This window comes from Protopterus annectens, chromosome 10.part0 (assembly GCF_019279795.1).
Source record: "Protopterus annectens isolate FY-2018-M chromosome 10.part0, PAN1.0, whole genome shotgun sequence".
Classification (NCBI taxonomy): domain Eukaryota; kingdom Metazoa; phylum Chordata; order Ceratodontiformes; family Protopteridae; genus Protopterus; species Protopterus annectens.
In genome coordinates, this window is record NC_056744.1 from 1,358,667,385 (window position 1) to 1,358,682,054 (window position 14,670).

A 14,670-nucleotide genomic window follows, 5' to 3' on the forward strand; every position below is an offset into this window, starting at 1 on the left:
GGCTTGCATAGGCCCTAGGGCCGATAACCTAGTACCAACCTATGAACCTATGAAGTGCATAGTTACCCTACACAGGCTAAAAGTCCTGTCCCTCTACCCAGTTTCTTACAGACTCCTCAGAGGTAACCGCTGTCTAGCATACAATCTCAGACCCCACCTTGATGGGACTGCTGCATATCCGCAAGTCAAGCTCCACTCAAGCAACTCAGACGTGCGACCTCAACCTGGTCTGTGATATCAATAGGACATGTTGCCTGGACAGATTTGTGTCCCAGGGACTCCCCCATCTGTGAAATAGACTCCCTCTCCACGTCAAGCAGAGTACCTCATTATCCCTTTTTAAGCGCAACCTGGATAACTGGATGGGAAACAGAAAATACGCCCCTGGGATTCCACCTGTGTCACTGCTGGACAGGGGCTTTGGGTGCTGACTTGTCTAAACATGGGCTAAACTCTTGGCTAGGCTTATAAGGGCCTCAGGGCCAATTGCCTAATAACCTCCTATGATCCTATTTATATTTTTATATGTAAAAACAATTTGCAATTGAATATTTTCATTAGAGGTACAAGAGCAAAATATATAGAAGCAGTAAGAAGTAATTACATTGAAGGAAAGAAAAATGAGGTTTGTATTTTGGAAGTGGATTTTTATGTATTTTAGGGAAATATAAGTACATTGTTAGTTTAATTGCAAATTTTAGGAACTGTTAGTGTTAATATCTTTGCTTTTATGATTTGCAGAGATAATGACTATAATGATAGTTTGATCTTTCTATAAGCTCCTACTAAAAGTTATTAAATGCAATAACAGTTCTGGAGATTCCCTTTACTCAAGCCATATCTCTAAAACATGGAATTCCATCCCTCAACACATTCTTAACACCAGCAACCCATCCATGTTTAAACACCTACTCGATATGTACTTAAATGACAACTGGCTCTGCTCCTGCAGGAAAACAAAATAATGGAAAGTAAAAACAAAATAACGAATGAGTTAAGGAAGAATTTGAAACATAAATTATTATTAGTGAACTGGATGATGTACTTAGGAAAGTAAATGCTGATGCAGCATCAGGCCCATATGGTCTACTGTATGGAATATATAAGAAATTAATGGATTGGCAGAGTATTTTGTAAATATACTGAATGAATGTTTGGAGGAATTTTTTGTTTATGGATAGGTATGCAGTGGGATATTAAACTTCACATGGAAGTAAAATGAGAAGAATGAAATAAAAAATCAGGGACCCGCTCACACTAAATAACATAAATTGTAACATTTTTATGAGAATAATACAGAGAAGAATGGAAGGAAGGATGAAAAATATTATGAAAAAAAAGTATGCATGGTATAAAAGGGAAAGGATGTCAAGAATTAGTATTGCTTTTGAAAGAAATTGTAGATGATATAAGAAAAATGGGGATGTGAAATCTATGGTAGGTGATATTAGCAAGGCATTTGCTACAGTAATACATGATGCTTTGTGGGATGCTATGCAGAAGTATGGAATAGGTAATACAATTAGGAGAATGCATATGTCAGTATATCAGAATAACAGAGTGAGTGTGTGAGAGAATGGGTGGCTGAGTAAAGACATATTCAGGAAGTGTGGTATAAGATAAAGATATCCCATGAGTGGAATATTGTTTGCAGTGGTGATGAATCTGATAATGAGTGAAGTATGTGACACAAAAGGAGGCGGTAAGTCCTGTAATTTTGACATATGTAGACAATATAGATGTAGTTGCTAAGATCAAAATATGGATTAGGGAAGTGTTGATTTGGCTGACGAGATGTTTAATGGAAAGAGAAATTACCTTGACTAAAGACAAAAGTAAGGATTTGGGAGATGTGGTGAAATTGGAGGGGGGATATATTTTTCAATGGATGAAGTAAATTTGCTAGGGTTAAAATATGGGAAAATGATGTAGACATGATGCAATGGGGGAGTTTGATCAAGGAAATGAAAGAACTATGTCTTCTGTGGAGGGTTTATAGGTTAGCATTCAGGGGAAAATTGTGTATCTGGTGAATTTTGTATTAATGAGAAAAATAGTATATACGTCAAATGTCAAGATGGTCCCAGAAAAAAATATAAGAAACTTCTTCAATTTACTTTTTTTTTCCAAATGGAATTCCAGATTAAACCCAGAAAAAAGAGATGTGTTGTATATGAGTGAAAATAAAAAGGGATTAGAGTTACTAAATCTAGTAGTTTATTCTGGTTCTTTAAAACTGTATAAAGTATTAAAGTGGGTAAAGGAAGTGGATGAGAAATTAACACTGAGAATGTTTAAATATAAGTAAAAGAAAGTCCTGGGAGATTATGAGAATAAAAAAAGAGAAACTGAATATGTAAACAAAGAAATTGAAATTTATCAAGAAAAATACTATAATGCAAAATAAAACTGATTATATACAGAATGATACAAGTATGTAGTATAATAATGCAATGAAACAACATTCAAAGGTAAGTCCATGGGAAATTTTACCAGTAGAAAAATGGTGTTCCATGATAGTAGAGTGTCAGCATTTGCTATACAGATTTTTAATAAATAAGTTATCAATAAAGGATAATATGCCATATAAAAATAAAAGTTGAAAGGGTGTTATTTTGTGAGGAAGAAGAGACAACACAGCATGCATTTTAATGTAAAAGTGTAGAGAAACTATGGAAAATTTCTCTGAAGAAATGTTTTTTGAGAATATTAATGATGTAAATAATATAGATAGCAATATGATTCTGTACTGTTATTTTAAGAGCAAGAAGAAAGTTGATGTGAAAAGTGTAGATAGGAATTTAATTTATATAATATGAGTTATTTGGCATGAAAATTAAATTATTTTTTTAATGAAAAACAGATTTTGGAAAATATATTGCAAACAATTAGATTATGGTTGTGGAAGAAAGAACAGGGATTAATTATTGAAGAATAACAATGAGGGTGTTATAAGAAAAATTATAACTAGTAAAAAATAGAAATGTTTATAAGTGTTTGTAGATGTGTTCATTTTCTAAACATGTAAGTATGTAAATAATATTGTTTTATGTTGTATTAAATGAAGGACCCTGATTATTTTTGATAGGTGCAGGGAGATCTTTTACATCCAACTGAGGTACCCCTAACTCAAGTCAAAGGGACCTCTGTTTAATGTCGCATCTGAAGGACAACATACTCAGGAGTGCAGCACCCCCCGCCCCATGCTGCACTGCAGTGTCAACAATCAGTCTACATGGTATGAGACTAGAACCCATAGCCCTTTGCAACAAAGGTGAGTGCGCTACTTGTCGCCCAACTAACAACACATTCCACTGTGCTTCTTAATGTGTATGCACGTCTATCCCGACTTATAAGTATAAAGCATTGTCATGTTCAGTGTGTAACAGTGCACTCTTAAAACATGGCATTATCATGAAAGTCTGTGAAACATCACTGTTTCATGTTAATGCGTGTCTGATTTAAACTAACAACAATTATCATCTAAGGACTTTGAGACATGCCTATATATTCCATGAAATACACATGTAATGTCACTGAATGTGATAAAGGCTGTAAAGACACTGCAAAGGCTTCTTTTGTTGGGGTTCATTTACTGTAGTGAGAGAAAGCATTACTGCAGAGTGGAATAAAACAGTCTCCCTCTTTTCAGGAATTTAAAAGTATTCTATCAATAGTTTATGATAAAGACATTTCTAAATATGAAAGCATTCCAAAACTGACATTACTTATAAATTATGTCCCATATTAGAAGAACCTATTATGAAATAGAATTCAAATATTTAAAGATCCAGATATTATAGTATCATTAATGTGCAGTTCAGTCTAATCTAGACAAGTATAATTACATAGCTACATGTATTATTCATTGATGGCTGCTTCATATTTTCTAGTTCATACTTGTACATTTTTTTATTTTCTATATTGCAATAGAGTAAAAGCCTCTACACCTGAAGGATTACAGCTTGTCAATAATATAAATTACTAGTTTTACTATGGTTTTAGTTTACTGTATTAATAGATTTTAATTGAAACCCTAAAACAATACAATTTGTTAGAGTCAGTTTCCTGAAAAGTAAATGAACTAATAAAAGTTGTACTTCTGTATTTGGAATATTATTTTATTACCTTCTTGTGATCCTTCTTAGCAATGTTCCTCAGTGCCATCACAGCTGCTACCTTAGTCCTGATAGAAAAATGCGAAGCTCCAGATGAAAACCCAGGCAGGAACTTCTGAATGCGCTTAATGCTTTCTGGTTGCCCTGCATTTTCGAGTGCCTTCAGGGCCAGAATTATTTCTTCTTCTTGATTAGTCTCAGCAGATTTTGATACAAATTCATGGAGTACCTGAGGAAAAACATCCCATTTGTTTATTTCTGTAACATTACGTCAATTAATGGTGACATTTATGGTATAATGTGATAACAGTGACCAAACTTCCAACACTCTTTTATCAAATGGACTTATTTCAGATTAAATAAAGGATTACAGTTATGGCAAAGACAATAAGAGACAGTCATGATAAAAACACTGAGATAGCATAGTTAAGTATGAGCACATCTGAATGTATGGAACAAACCAGATACACAAAATGATATAGACAGAGAGAAAGACAAGCAAAAGTGAGTGTGAGAACAAGAGATAGACAGATGGGGAGAGATGTTAACATGGGCAGTAACAGATATGTAATATGACAACATTTTATCATTAACCCACAACATTTTATGTACAGCTTAAATGGGAACAAAAGAAAAATGTACATCATATCCTGTAAATGGGAACTAGCTATCCAGTAATCAGAATGAACCACTCTTAAACATTTCATAATAATACCCATACAATTTTAGCACTGTATTTCAGTGAATATGTAAGTTTCGTCTATCCAGTATAAGCAGAACTTGGTTGGTTTAGGCAAGGACACAGTTATATCAACAACAAATTTAAATTCCTGTTGGACACAAAGAAGTTATTCTGCAACAACTATTTTTCTATAATGTTTTTACAGATATTGGCCTCTTCTGCTCTTTCCTTCAAGCATCCCATGTATATCCATGTGTTCTTTTGGGGAGTTTGGTCTATCTGCATACACCCAAGCTCCTGGGAATACATTTATATTACAGTGACACTACAGAATCTCTACCTATTTTTATGTGATGGCCATAATGCTACATGAAAGGATAAGAGCACATACTAAGCTGTGATCCTTGAAATAAGTAAACAAATCACTATGTCATGTGCTGGTTAAGTTGCACTTTACTCTTTAAAAGTCAAAGTTTGTATAAACTTTTTTTTTCACAAAATTATGTCGGTGATCATGGTGAATACACTCAAGGGTAGAGGTCAAACACTACATGTATCGCCTGTGTTTTTGGAAAACTCATCAAAAACTATGATGTGACTAATGAAAATATCAAAGCATTGTTATTATGCATTTCTTAAAATGAATTGGTCTGTGAGCCAGTGCTACTCGGGTGATATCTCTGACAGTAGAACCAAATGGTGATAAAGTCCATGATGAAGTGTAATAATCAGGGCACTATATATACATATTCTGTAACATTTTCTGAGGGTTATTGCGTTATCAGAATAATTCTTGCTATGCTGGCGTATCAGTCTCTATGAATGTCTCTAAAGTGAGGTGTAGTATATATGGATGCTTTTTCTGTTTGTTAAGTTGCAATGAATACTGCTACTAGTAATGAAGTCAGTTTATAATATAACATATGCTTTTGGTGCCTTTCTTTTCCTATTCACCTGGCACTTTACCACAAACATTCAATAACCTTTGGCAGCAAAGTTGGTCACTGCATTGTATCTCTACATAATCAGTATTTGGAAATTACAGCATACCTGAAGAGCAGAATCAGGACAAGTGTCCTGTTCCTTACAATATCTGTACACCATGGAGCCATATGCGAGCAGGGCCATTTTACGCAGAATGGAGTATTTCTTCACATAATGAGATGTTGCAATTTCCTAGCAAAGTAGACACCATAGATTAATTATAAACAGTATTTAAATAAAATAAGAAACAGTTCTTATGCAGTTCTGCACAATTACCTTGCAAACCTATCTCTGAATACTGAAAACCATAATCACCAGCATCATCAACCCTCTTTTCTCCCCATTTTTCTAAAAGGGCTCAGGGTGTTGTGTTAACTGTCACAATCTTTCTCTATTCAATGCCACACTCCTGCCTTCTTCAACATTTATGCGTAACTGGCACAGATCTTCTCTCACACAATTGACCCACCTCTTTGTTGGACACCCTTGTTTCCTCTTACCTTCTTCCTGTCTGTCCCAGATCTTCTCCACCAGATTGACTTGTGCTTTTCTGCACATGTGCTCAAACCCCAGTTATCTGTTCACTTTGATCTTTTCAGCAATTAGAACTACTTTGGCTTCTGCTCCTGTGTCCTTATTTCTTCATCTGTCCCACAGTGTGCATCCTAAGTCGCATCTCAGGTACTTCATGTCTCTCACCTCTAGATTCCTCAGCTGCTGTGCCTTTAATGCCCTGGTTTCTGTACCGTACAGCGGTACTGGTCACACCATTCTTTTATACACCTTACTTTTCAGCTTCTTTGACATTCGTCTGTCATACACTGCACCTGACACTCTCTGCCAGTCAGCTGCAGCCCCTCTGATTCTAGCTTTGACTTCACTCAGACTTCCCTTCTCTTCAATCACCCCTCCCAGATAAATGAAGCTGTTAACCTGTTCCACTATCTTTCCTTCTATCAGATTTCTCAGTTTCTTCTGATTTCCTCAGTTTGCTGTCATTACCTAGTTTCATTCCATGTGCCTTAAGGTTTGCATTCCATTCCCCTATCTTTTGTTGAAGTTCTTTTTCACAGTTTGCCTGTATAGCTACATCATCTGGATACAACAACATTGTTGATCTGTCACCTCCAACCTGTATGCTAATGAAATCTATCAACAGTATGGACAAAGCAGAGTTGAACCATGATGCATACACACTCCCACTGGGAACCCCTCTGTGAGACTGAACACTATCCATACTTGAGTTACTGGGTCCTTTTACATGGCATGCACTAATTCCACCAAGGTTTCTGGGACATCTTACCACCACAGAACTGCCAAAGTCAGCTTTCTTGGGGCTTGTCATATACTTTCTCCAAGTCTAGGAATGCCCAATTGGACTATTTCCTCATCTCTAGCTTCTTCTCAACTAACTGTCTTACTGCAAACATTGGGGCAGTTGTGCTATATCCTGATCGGAATCCGAACTGCTCATCTCCCATCTTACTTTCTACTACTCTGCATATCCGTTTATCAATCACCCTCTGTAGAACTTCATGCAATGTGTTAGGAGTTGGATACCTCTGTACTGCCTACAGTTGTGGATGTCCCCTTTGTCCTTGAACACTGGCACAAGTATGCTTATTCTCCAGTTGTCTGGGATACACCTAACTCTTCACACTGCTATGAGTATCCCCTCTCTCACCCAGCATCTTGATCATATCTGCTGTGACCTCATCTGAGCCTGCTGCTTTCCCTGACTTCATTTTCCTTAGTGCTGTTCTTATTTCTTCTAGGATGATCCCCTCTTCCTCCCTCATCATAGGCTGTGTCTGGAGTAGTACAGCTTCTGTGAGTTTATCTTCATTCAGAAGTTTCGAAGTACTCCTTCCATCTGCTTTTAATGCCCAGTGGACTGGTGAGTAGGTTGGTGCTGGCATTCCTTATGAAAGGTATCTGACTATCTTATTTATCTTGCAATGTGATACAGTTTCTTTGTGCCCCCTACTGAGTCACTTTCCAGAAGTTGGTAGAGTACCTCAGATGCCCTATTATTTGCTATTGCACCTCCTTTCTTAGCCTCTTTGTTAGCCAACCAGTATTCCTTCCTGGCCTGGCCTATCTTTTCTATCTCCCACTTTTTCCTACACTCCTTCTTTCTTTTGATGACTTCCTGGAATTCTGCATTCCATCACCAGCTTTCCTTATGTACCTTATTTCCATACCTTGATCTGCCATGTATCTGTTTTGTAGTCCTCACACATGCTGTTTTGAGGCACTGCCATTCTTCTTCAACTCCACCTATGTCTTCCTCTTTTTGTGGTGCTAGCACCCTTAGTAATTGCTTGAGCTGTTCTAATGTCTATCAAGTCAACTTCCAGGTCTTCAGCCTGGTCTCTGTTGACCTTAGAGCCTTCCCTGACAGCTGCTTACATTTTTGCAACCAGTGGTTTATGCTGCAGGCTGACTATTTTACTAGGGATGACTTTGCAAGCACTGATTCTACCTTAGTGCCCTTTGCTTACTAGGATAAACTCTACCTGAGTTTCTTGTTGGCCACTCTTGTATGTGATATTGTGATTTCCTCTCTTTCTGAACCATATGTGTTGATTACTATCAAGTCATCTTCCAGATATAAGTCTAGAATGGCCTTTCCTTCTATATTCCTGTTTCTCTACCCATGTGGACCCAGACAATCCACATACCCTGTTCTGTCTGTCCAGATATGTGCATTATGTCATCCATTATCAATACATGCTGTCCTGCTTTATCTAGTAGGTCTTGTAACTATCTAAATGTACTCTTCTCTTCACTATCACAGATTATGAATATTGTCCTATCTGACTGGCTGGAGTCTGACTGTCATGATTCTGTCACTAATTCTGATGACATCCCTCACTACCTTTTCTCTCACTCCAATTTCCACATCATTTCTAGCCTGTCCTTCTCCTGAGTAGTAGACTCTGGATCCCAAGCCAAGTGGCTTTGCTGCACTGCCCTTCCATCATGTCCCTTGGATACATAGGATGTCCAGCCTCCTCTATATCATCATGTCATTGACTTCCAAATTTCATCCTGTCAGTGAACCTACACTTTGTGTAGCAATTCTTAGTTTGTGTTTGGCAGGTTGATTGGTTTTACGTCTAGCTTTTGCTCAGCTGAGCTATCCCAGATATCCCAGGCTGGGCAACTGAACACAGACCATCCAGTAGCTTATCCACACAGGGCTGCTGGGGTTTATTAATGGCACATACACTCCTCCCACCATCAACATAGGTCTCTTGCATAGGACAGATTAGGCCAGGTCCTCAACCCACTTGACCCATGGCAAATATCCCTGACCATATTTTACACTGTCAAGTGGCTAGCCCAAACATGGCATGCAGTCTGTGATTTGTGTTCTCCTATCTTGAGGACACTGTACACCACAGTAGATGCCCAAAGAGGTTGGCCTATACAACTCTTCCCCCTAGAGATCACCATGAACAGTCTGCACTACTGCCCATTTAGCATTTTTTGGAGTTGGAAGGAACCCCACATAGACAAAGGGAAAACATGCAAACTCCAAACAGGCATTGGCCAGAGGTCAGAATTACACCTTGTACCTTGTACACGGCAGGCAAAGACCTTCACCATTATGCCAACTGGTCTCTTAAAATGAAAACTGTATGAAATTAATAACTTAAAATCGTAGCTATAAAATATATTCTTATTTTTGCAAATGCATTTTCAGTTTTGTGTTTTTGAGTTGGTTGGCCTATTGCTATATATTAATTTCACCTCATCTTCTTTATTGATAGCATTTTTACAAATATAATTTTGTAAATGTCACAGTAGTAAGACATGTACCAGTTTTACAGTACAATGAAACATTTACAGACTTTGACAATGACCAGATCTCTACTTGTAGGGTAGCACATACCTGCCTACTATACAGTGCTGCCATATAAATGGAGTGGTAAAAGCAAGTGGCCACCCTGTAGAGCAACATCAGCTGAATGACAGGTGGGAGAAGTCATGCATGACATGTAGCATGGTCAGATAGCAAAAGGCCTAGATAGGCATCAGTCCATCAGGAAGCAGTGTTTGTTCACTAAACTTCAGCAATGACTCACACATCACCTTATTGAGCATATGGATCAGTGTCATATGGTCCTTTCAACACCTCCTCAAAAGTAGCTGAACAACTCCACCTCTATGTCGGACTTGCTTCAGCAGCCAGCCTGGCTTACCACTATGTCATAGTTTCATATGTTATTTACCCTTGTGGGCCATTTTAAGCCTAGCTGCATTTTCCAACCCAAAAGTAAGAATCAAATCCCCAACCTTGTGTCTACGAGGTAAACACCTTAACCATTATGTCAATCACCAACCCCACTATATTCTCTCTACACTACGAAATCTGTTTTACAGGTGGAGTTGCTGAAATGCCAAAACCACCCACTGAAGCCAATGTGTTATCCTATTCCTTTGGGGTTGTACATAAGCAGAATTCATCAATGTATTAATCTTAAAGGTCTAGTACTGCAAGCCAAGTCACCTTTTGGAATCAGAAGTAGGCTTCCACCAGTTCTCATTAACAAATGTCAGCTGAGAAGAGTGTGACTCCTGCTTATGAAATCATTAATGGGATGAATATTCAGTGCAACATCGTAGAACAAACTGATTCCCTTTTGGAATCCAAGAAGTCTTCTGCTAATAAGAAAAATGTTATTTCCTCAGCAAATCTTTTACTCTTTTCTAGACGTTGCCCTAATGCTTTCTGTCAGGTGTTTCCTGTTTTGTTAGTGTAATTCTAGTTATAATTGTTTACATTGGTATGGTATGACCCATCTTTAAACATATATATTGAATCACATGCTTTAGCACTCATTTCTTCCAGAGTAGCTCTCAACCTTTGCATTTCGGATTCTTAAATAAAAATAAAAATATCAGATAATGTGAATTTCTTTGATCTGTTCATCATATAATGGTGATCCAATCTTGTAGTCATTCTTCAGTGATGTACCGTATGCTATGAAAAATTCTTTAGACTCAATTTATTTTTACAGAAGAAGAGAGAAGACAAATATCCCCAGAAGGGATGTTATTATCCAACAACATACTCACTGATGCTATCTGCAGTGATTTCTGGTTTGCCTTTGCCATATGCATTGCAGGGATCAGGGTCGCTGCTGCCTCCATGTAAGTGACCTCTTCATTCTGGATCTTTCGGCTAATAAATTTTAGGGCTTCAGGTGTTGCTGCAGCTGGAATAGCATTCAGTATCCACCTCCTGTTTTGCAGAAACAAAGATCATACTCAGTCACTTTAATGCCTGCATTGTTATTTATAATTTTGTTTCCTGCATGTTAAGTATTGTTACCTGTACTCTGAGTTTGATGAGCGGTGTTTCCAGAGAGCCTCGATGTCTTCATAACTTACAAACCGTAACAGCTGTGTGAGCTGCAGGAACTTGGCAGGAGCATCAGGGTGCACTTTTTGCACATTATTTTGCACTAAATGTTGCAGAGTTTCTTCTATCTGTTACAAAGGAAAATATATATATATATTTTTTATTTTTATTTATTGACTTTATTGACTGGAAAAGTCTAACTGGAATATGCAAAATCCCTTTTCAGCAGAAGCCTAAGGAGAAATGGAATACAAATGTCATACCCTGAACATCAAAATGCTGAATACTTTTCAGATTTAGGTAAATAGCACATTCTAATCAAAGAGGAACTTCTCATGCAAAATATTATTAGATAACGTCACTAATGATTTACATGCTTTTCTACTACTGTATACACAACTGAAGTCAGTGGGTTTGTGTGCAGAACAAAGGATTTAAATTCAGGACTACAGGATGGAGCTTGTTGAGAGCTCGTAGCCATAATCTCTGCATAAAATGAACAGATGTTTTCCTGAAATATGGGTCTGTTAATATCACCAAGACGTATGTGCCAGGCAGTAAATGAGGATTTTAAAAGGCATACAGCACACAGATGAAAGAAAGAATAATCATGTTTCAAGAGCAGTGAAAACTCATGAAAAGAAGAACTGCATAGTTATTATATATGTCTCAGACTACTAAGCTTCCTAGTCCAACTTTCTCTGATATCTGTAAGTCTTGTCCTCATAAACTGGAATGCCATAAGTGGGTAACCTTAACATATGCAACAGGGGAAATTGTTATACAGCAGATCAGAGCATCTGATCCAGCATTTTGACAGCTATGAAGTTTACACACACACGCACACACACACACACACACACACACACACACACACACACACACACACACACGCGTGTGTGTGTGTGTGTGTGTGTGTGTGTGTGTGTGTGTGTGTGTGTGTGTGTGTGTGTGTGTATGTATATTATATATCACTCTACTGGAGTCCCTGGTCTCCACTTAAAACTGCTAGTCCTTAAATGATAAGCATGGCCCTTGTTCTAGGCTCTTGGGCTTGAAAAACGTCACCTATATCTTCTACTGTGCTAATAACTCATAAATAACAAAACATTTATATAAATGAACATTTAAAATGTTTTGCTAACATTACGGTGCACTCTGAAATGTTCTACAAGAACATACAAGGGCAATGTAATTATTAAAATGCCCAGGGGAAAATGTTATCTTTAACTTATGAGAGCCCATTTTATAGTAGTCTGACATATTATGTGGTACATGTTGCATTCTGAAACTTACTATATCGTCTGATTCACTGTACTTATTTAGTTTTTAAGTGCCCAAGTGTGACTAAGTAAGGTTGACTTTGCAGGTGTTGAACAACATACGTTACCTCAGTACTGCCCTTAGAATATCTAAGTGCATTTATTTAATTGGAAAATGATTTCTGGAGGAATTAAATTTACCTGAGCTTGAGGATTTCTAGTCTTCACAAGCTGAAATGGGTTTTGTAGGATTTCCTGAGTAAACTGATACATTAACTTTCCACGATTCTTCATCTGACTGTGAGGTTCACTCATCTGGGAATTTTTCTCATCAATCAGGACTAGCTGCTGTCTGTAAAGTAAGAAGAAAAGTTATGATTTGCATTCAATTTTAGAGGCTCTCTACTTCCAGCTTTACCTGCAATTTATATTGTACTAGTAAATGTATTGCTCAAAGAATATTATGTATTATTCAAGTCATAAGTATATTGAGAAGCAGAGTACACAAGTACTTCAGTCTCCACATACTGAACCCTTTGAAATGAGAAACCTAGCAGATAATCTACCAATAAGAATTCAAACATATTCCATTGGACTTGAGACAAAACATGTGCATACATCATGAAATGAACACACAACTAAAGAAGTCTATAGATGATAACAAGGAAGTAAGATTAGCATTCAGATTATAAATGTGATGCAGAAAAGATTTCTGTTATTGCATTTTTTTCCACTAAATCCTATCAACCTCTTAATTAGCCTAAAAGTTTTTAAACAGAAGGCTGAATGTCATTCTCGCCTTCAGCCTAATGGACAGTACAAATAAAAGCATTAGATTACTGTAAGCAATGCAAACAATGCTGTCAGTCATGTGCCCTGTAATCGATTGACAGAATATTTCAAGTGGAGTACTGTTGAAAGTAATAAATCCAGGAGCCATGGCTAATGCAGGAAACATTCCTTAATTAAAGCCATAAAGGATTATTTCTAAGAAAATGTGCAACCTGTTGCAGCTTCTAAAAATTGCATCCATAATGCAAATTTGGAAAATACATGTTTTTACTGTAAATGCTTGACACATACATACACAGAGATCAACCACTTCAGAATGAAATAAAGCACATTGATAGACCATTATTCAGCTATAAAGATAAAAAGTCACAGGCGGTAATACAACCTTCATACATACCTAATGTTGCACGCACCGCACTTATGCACGCACACACACACACACACACACACACACACACACACACACACACACACACACACACACACACACACATGCAAATGCACACACATGTAAATGCACACACACGCACATGCACACACACACACACACACACACACACACACACACACACACACACACACACACACTTGAATGACTTTCAAAATAAATTCTTATCAAGTAATACAGAAGCAATATTTTCAGCTTCCTATTCAAATGTCGACACTTGAAATGCCAAGTGCCAATGTGCTGAAAAAAAAGACTGAAAACACAAGAGAAAAGTGAATCTTGAAGATTGGTTTTCTCCTTACAATTGCTTTTTGTGGGGTGGGGGATACAAGCCTCCTGGCACACCCCCTGAACTTAGATATGCCAATTCCAAGAGCACCATACCTTGAAGAAATGGCATCTCTGACTTGGAATATGTAAATTCATTCTTTTGGCCATTCAGTCTCCTTATCTCAGGATTTGTTCTAGTGGGTCCTAACATTTCAGACAGTTACCATATTTTTGCACACTCATTCCATTCAACATGGAATATGGCAGGAGTTGTAGACAGCTCTGCTTATATAAAAGGACAGAGCAGTGGCCATGATCTAGTGGACCTGGGTTTGATTAGAAGCTCAAGTGCTGATGCAGGTGGCCAGAATGCAGAAAGAAATTACAATGCAATGTCTGATCAACTTTTTCCTGGGTAAGGTGAGAGCATGTTTGGCATGCAACGCAAAGATGAAGGCCAATTGGTGCCAGAAATCACTGAAGATATTTGTTGTTCACGAGCCAGTTGAATGCCTTTTGCCAGTATGAGAGATCCCCACAGTAGGTGTCTATTTAATGTTATCCCTTGAGGGTAACATAATCATTTAAAGTGAGAATTTGCTAGGCTTTCTTCTGGTGAGCTTGCCCCTACTGCAGTTAATAGATTAAAGGGTTCTTACATTGGGAAAATCAGTAGGTCATCAGTGATAGCCAGACTGAGGGAAAATGGTCTGTGGGAGAAGAGAGCAAAAGGACTCAAT

At 37.6% G+C, this 14,670-nt stretch overlaps 1 protein-coding gene across 1 annotated transcript in view; it reads right to left on the reverse strand.

Annotated features, from left to right (window-relative positions):
* The window catches only part of LOC122813600 (vitellogenin-like), an 88,652-nt gene that overhangs the window by 60,035 nt on the left and 13,947 nt on the right, over positions 1 to 14,670 (reverse strand). Inside the window, exons 7-11 of the mRNA XM_044086013.1 lie at positions 12,622 to 12,772; positions 11,129 to 11,286; positions 10,873 to 11,038; positions 5,851 to 5,976; positions 4,129 to 4,347 (exon numbers count right to left, since the gene is read on the reverse strand). Of these exons, the coding sequence (XP_043941948.1) occupies positions 4,129 to 4,347; positions 5,851 to 5,976; positions 10,873 to 11,038; positions 11,129 to 11,286; positions 12,622 to 12,772 (820 nt within the window). The remainder of the gene's footprint in view (positions 1 to 4,128; positions 4,348 to 5,850; positions 5,977 to 10,872; positions 11,039 to 11,128; positions 11,287 to 12,621; positions 12,773 to 14,670) is intronic.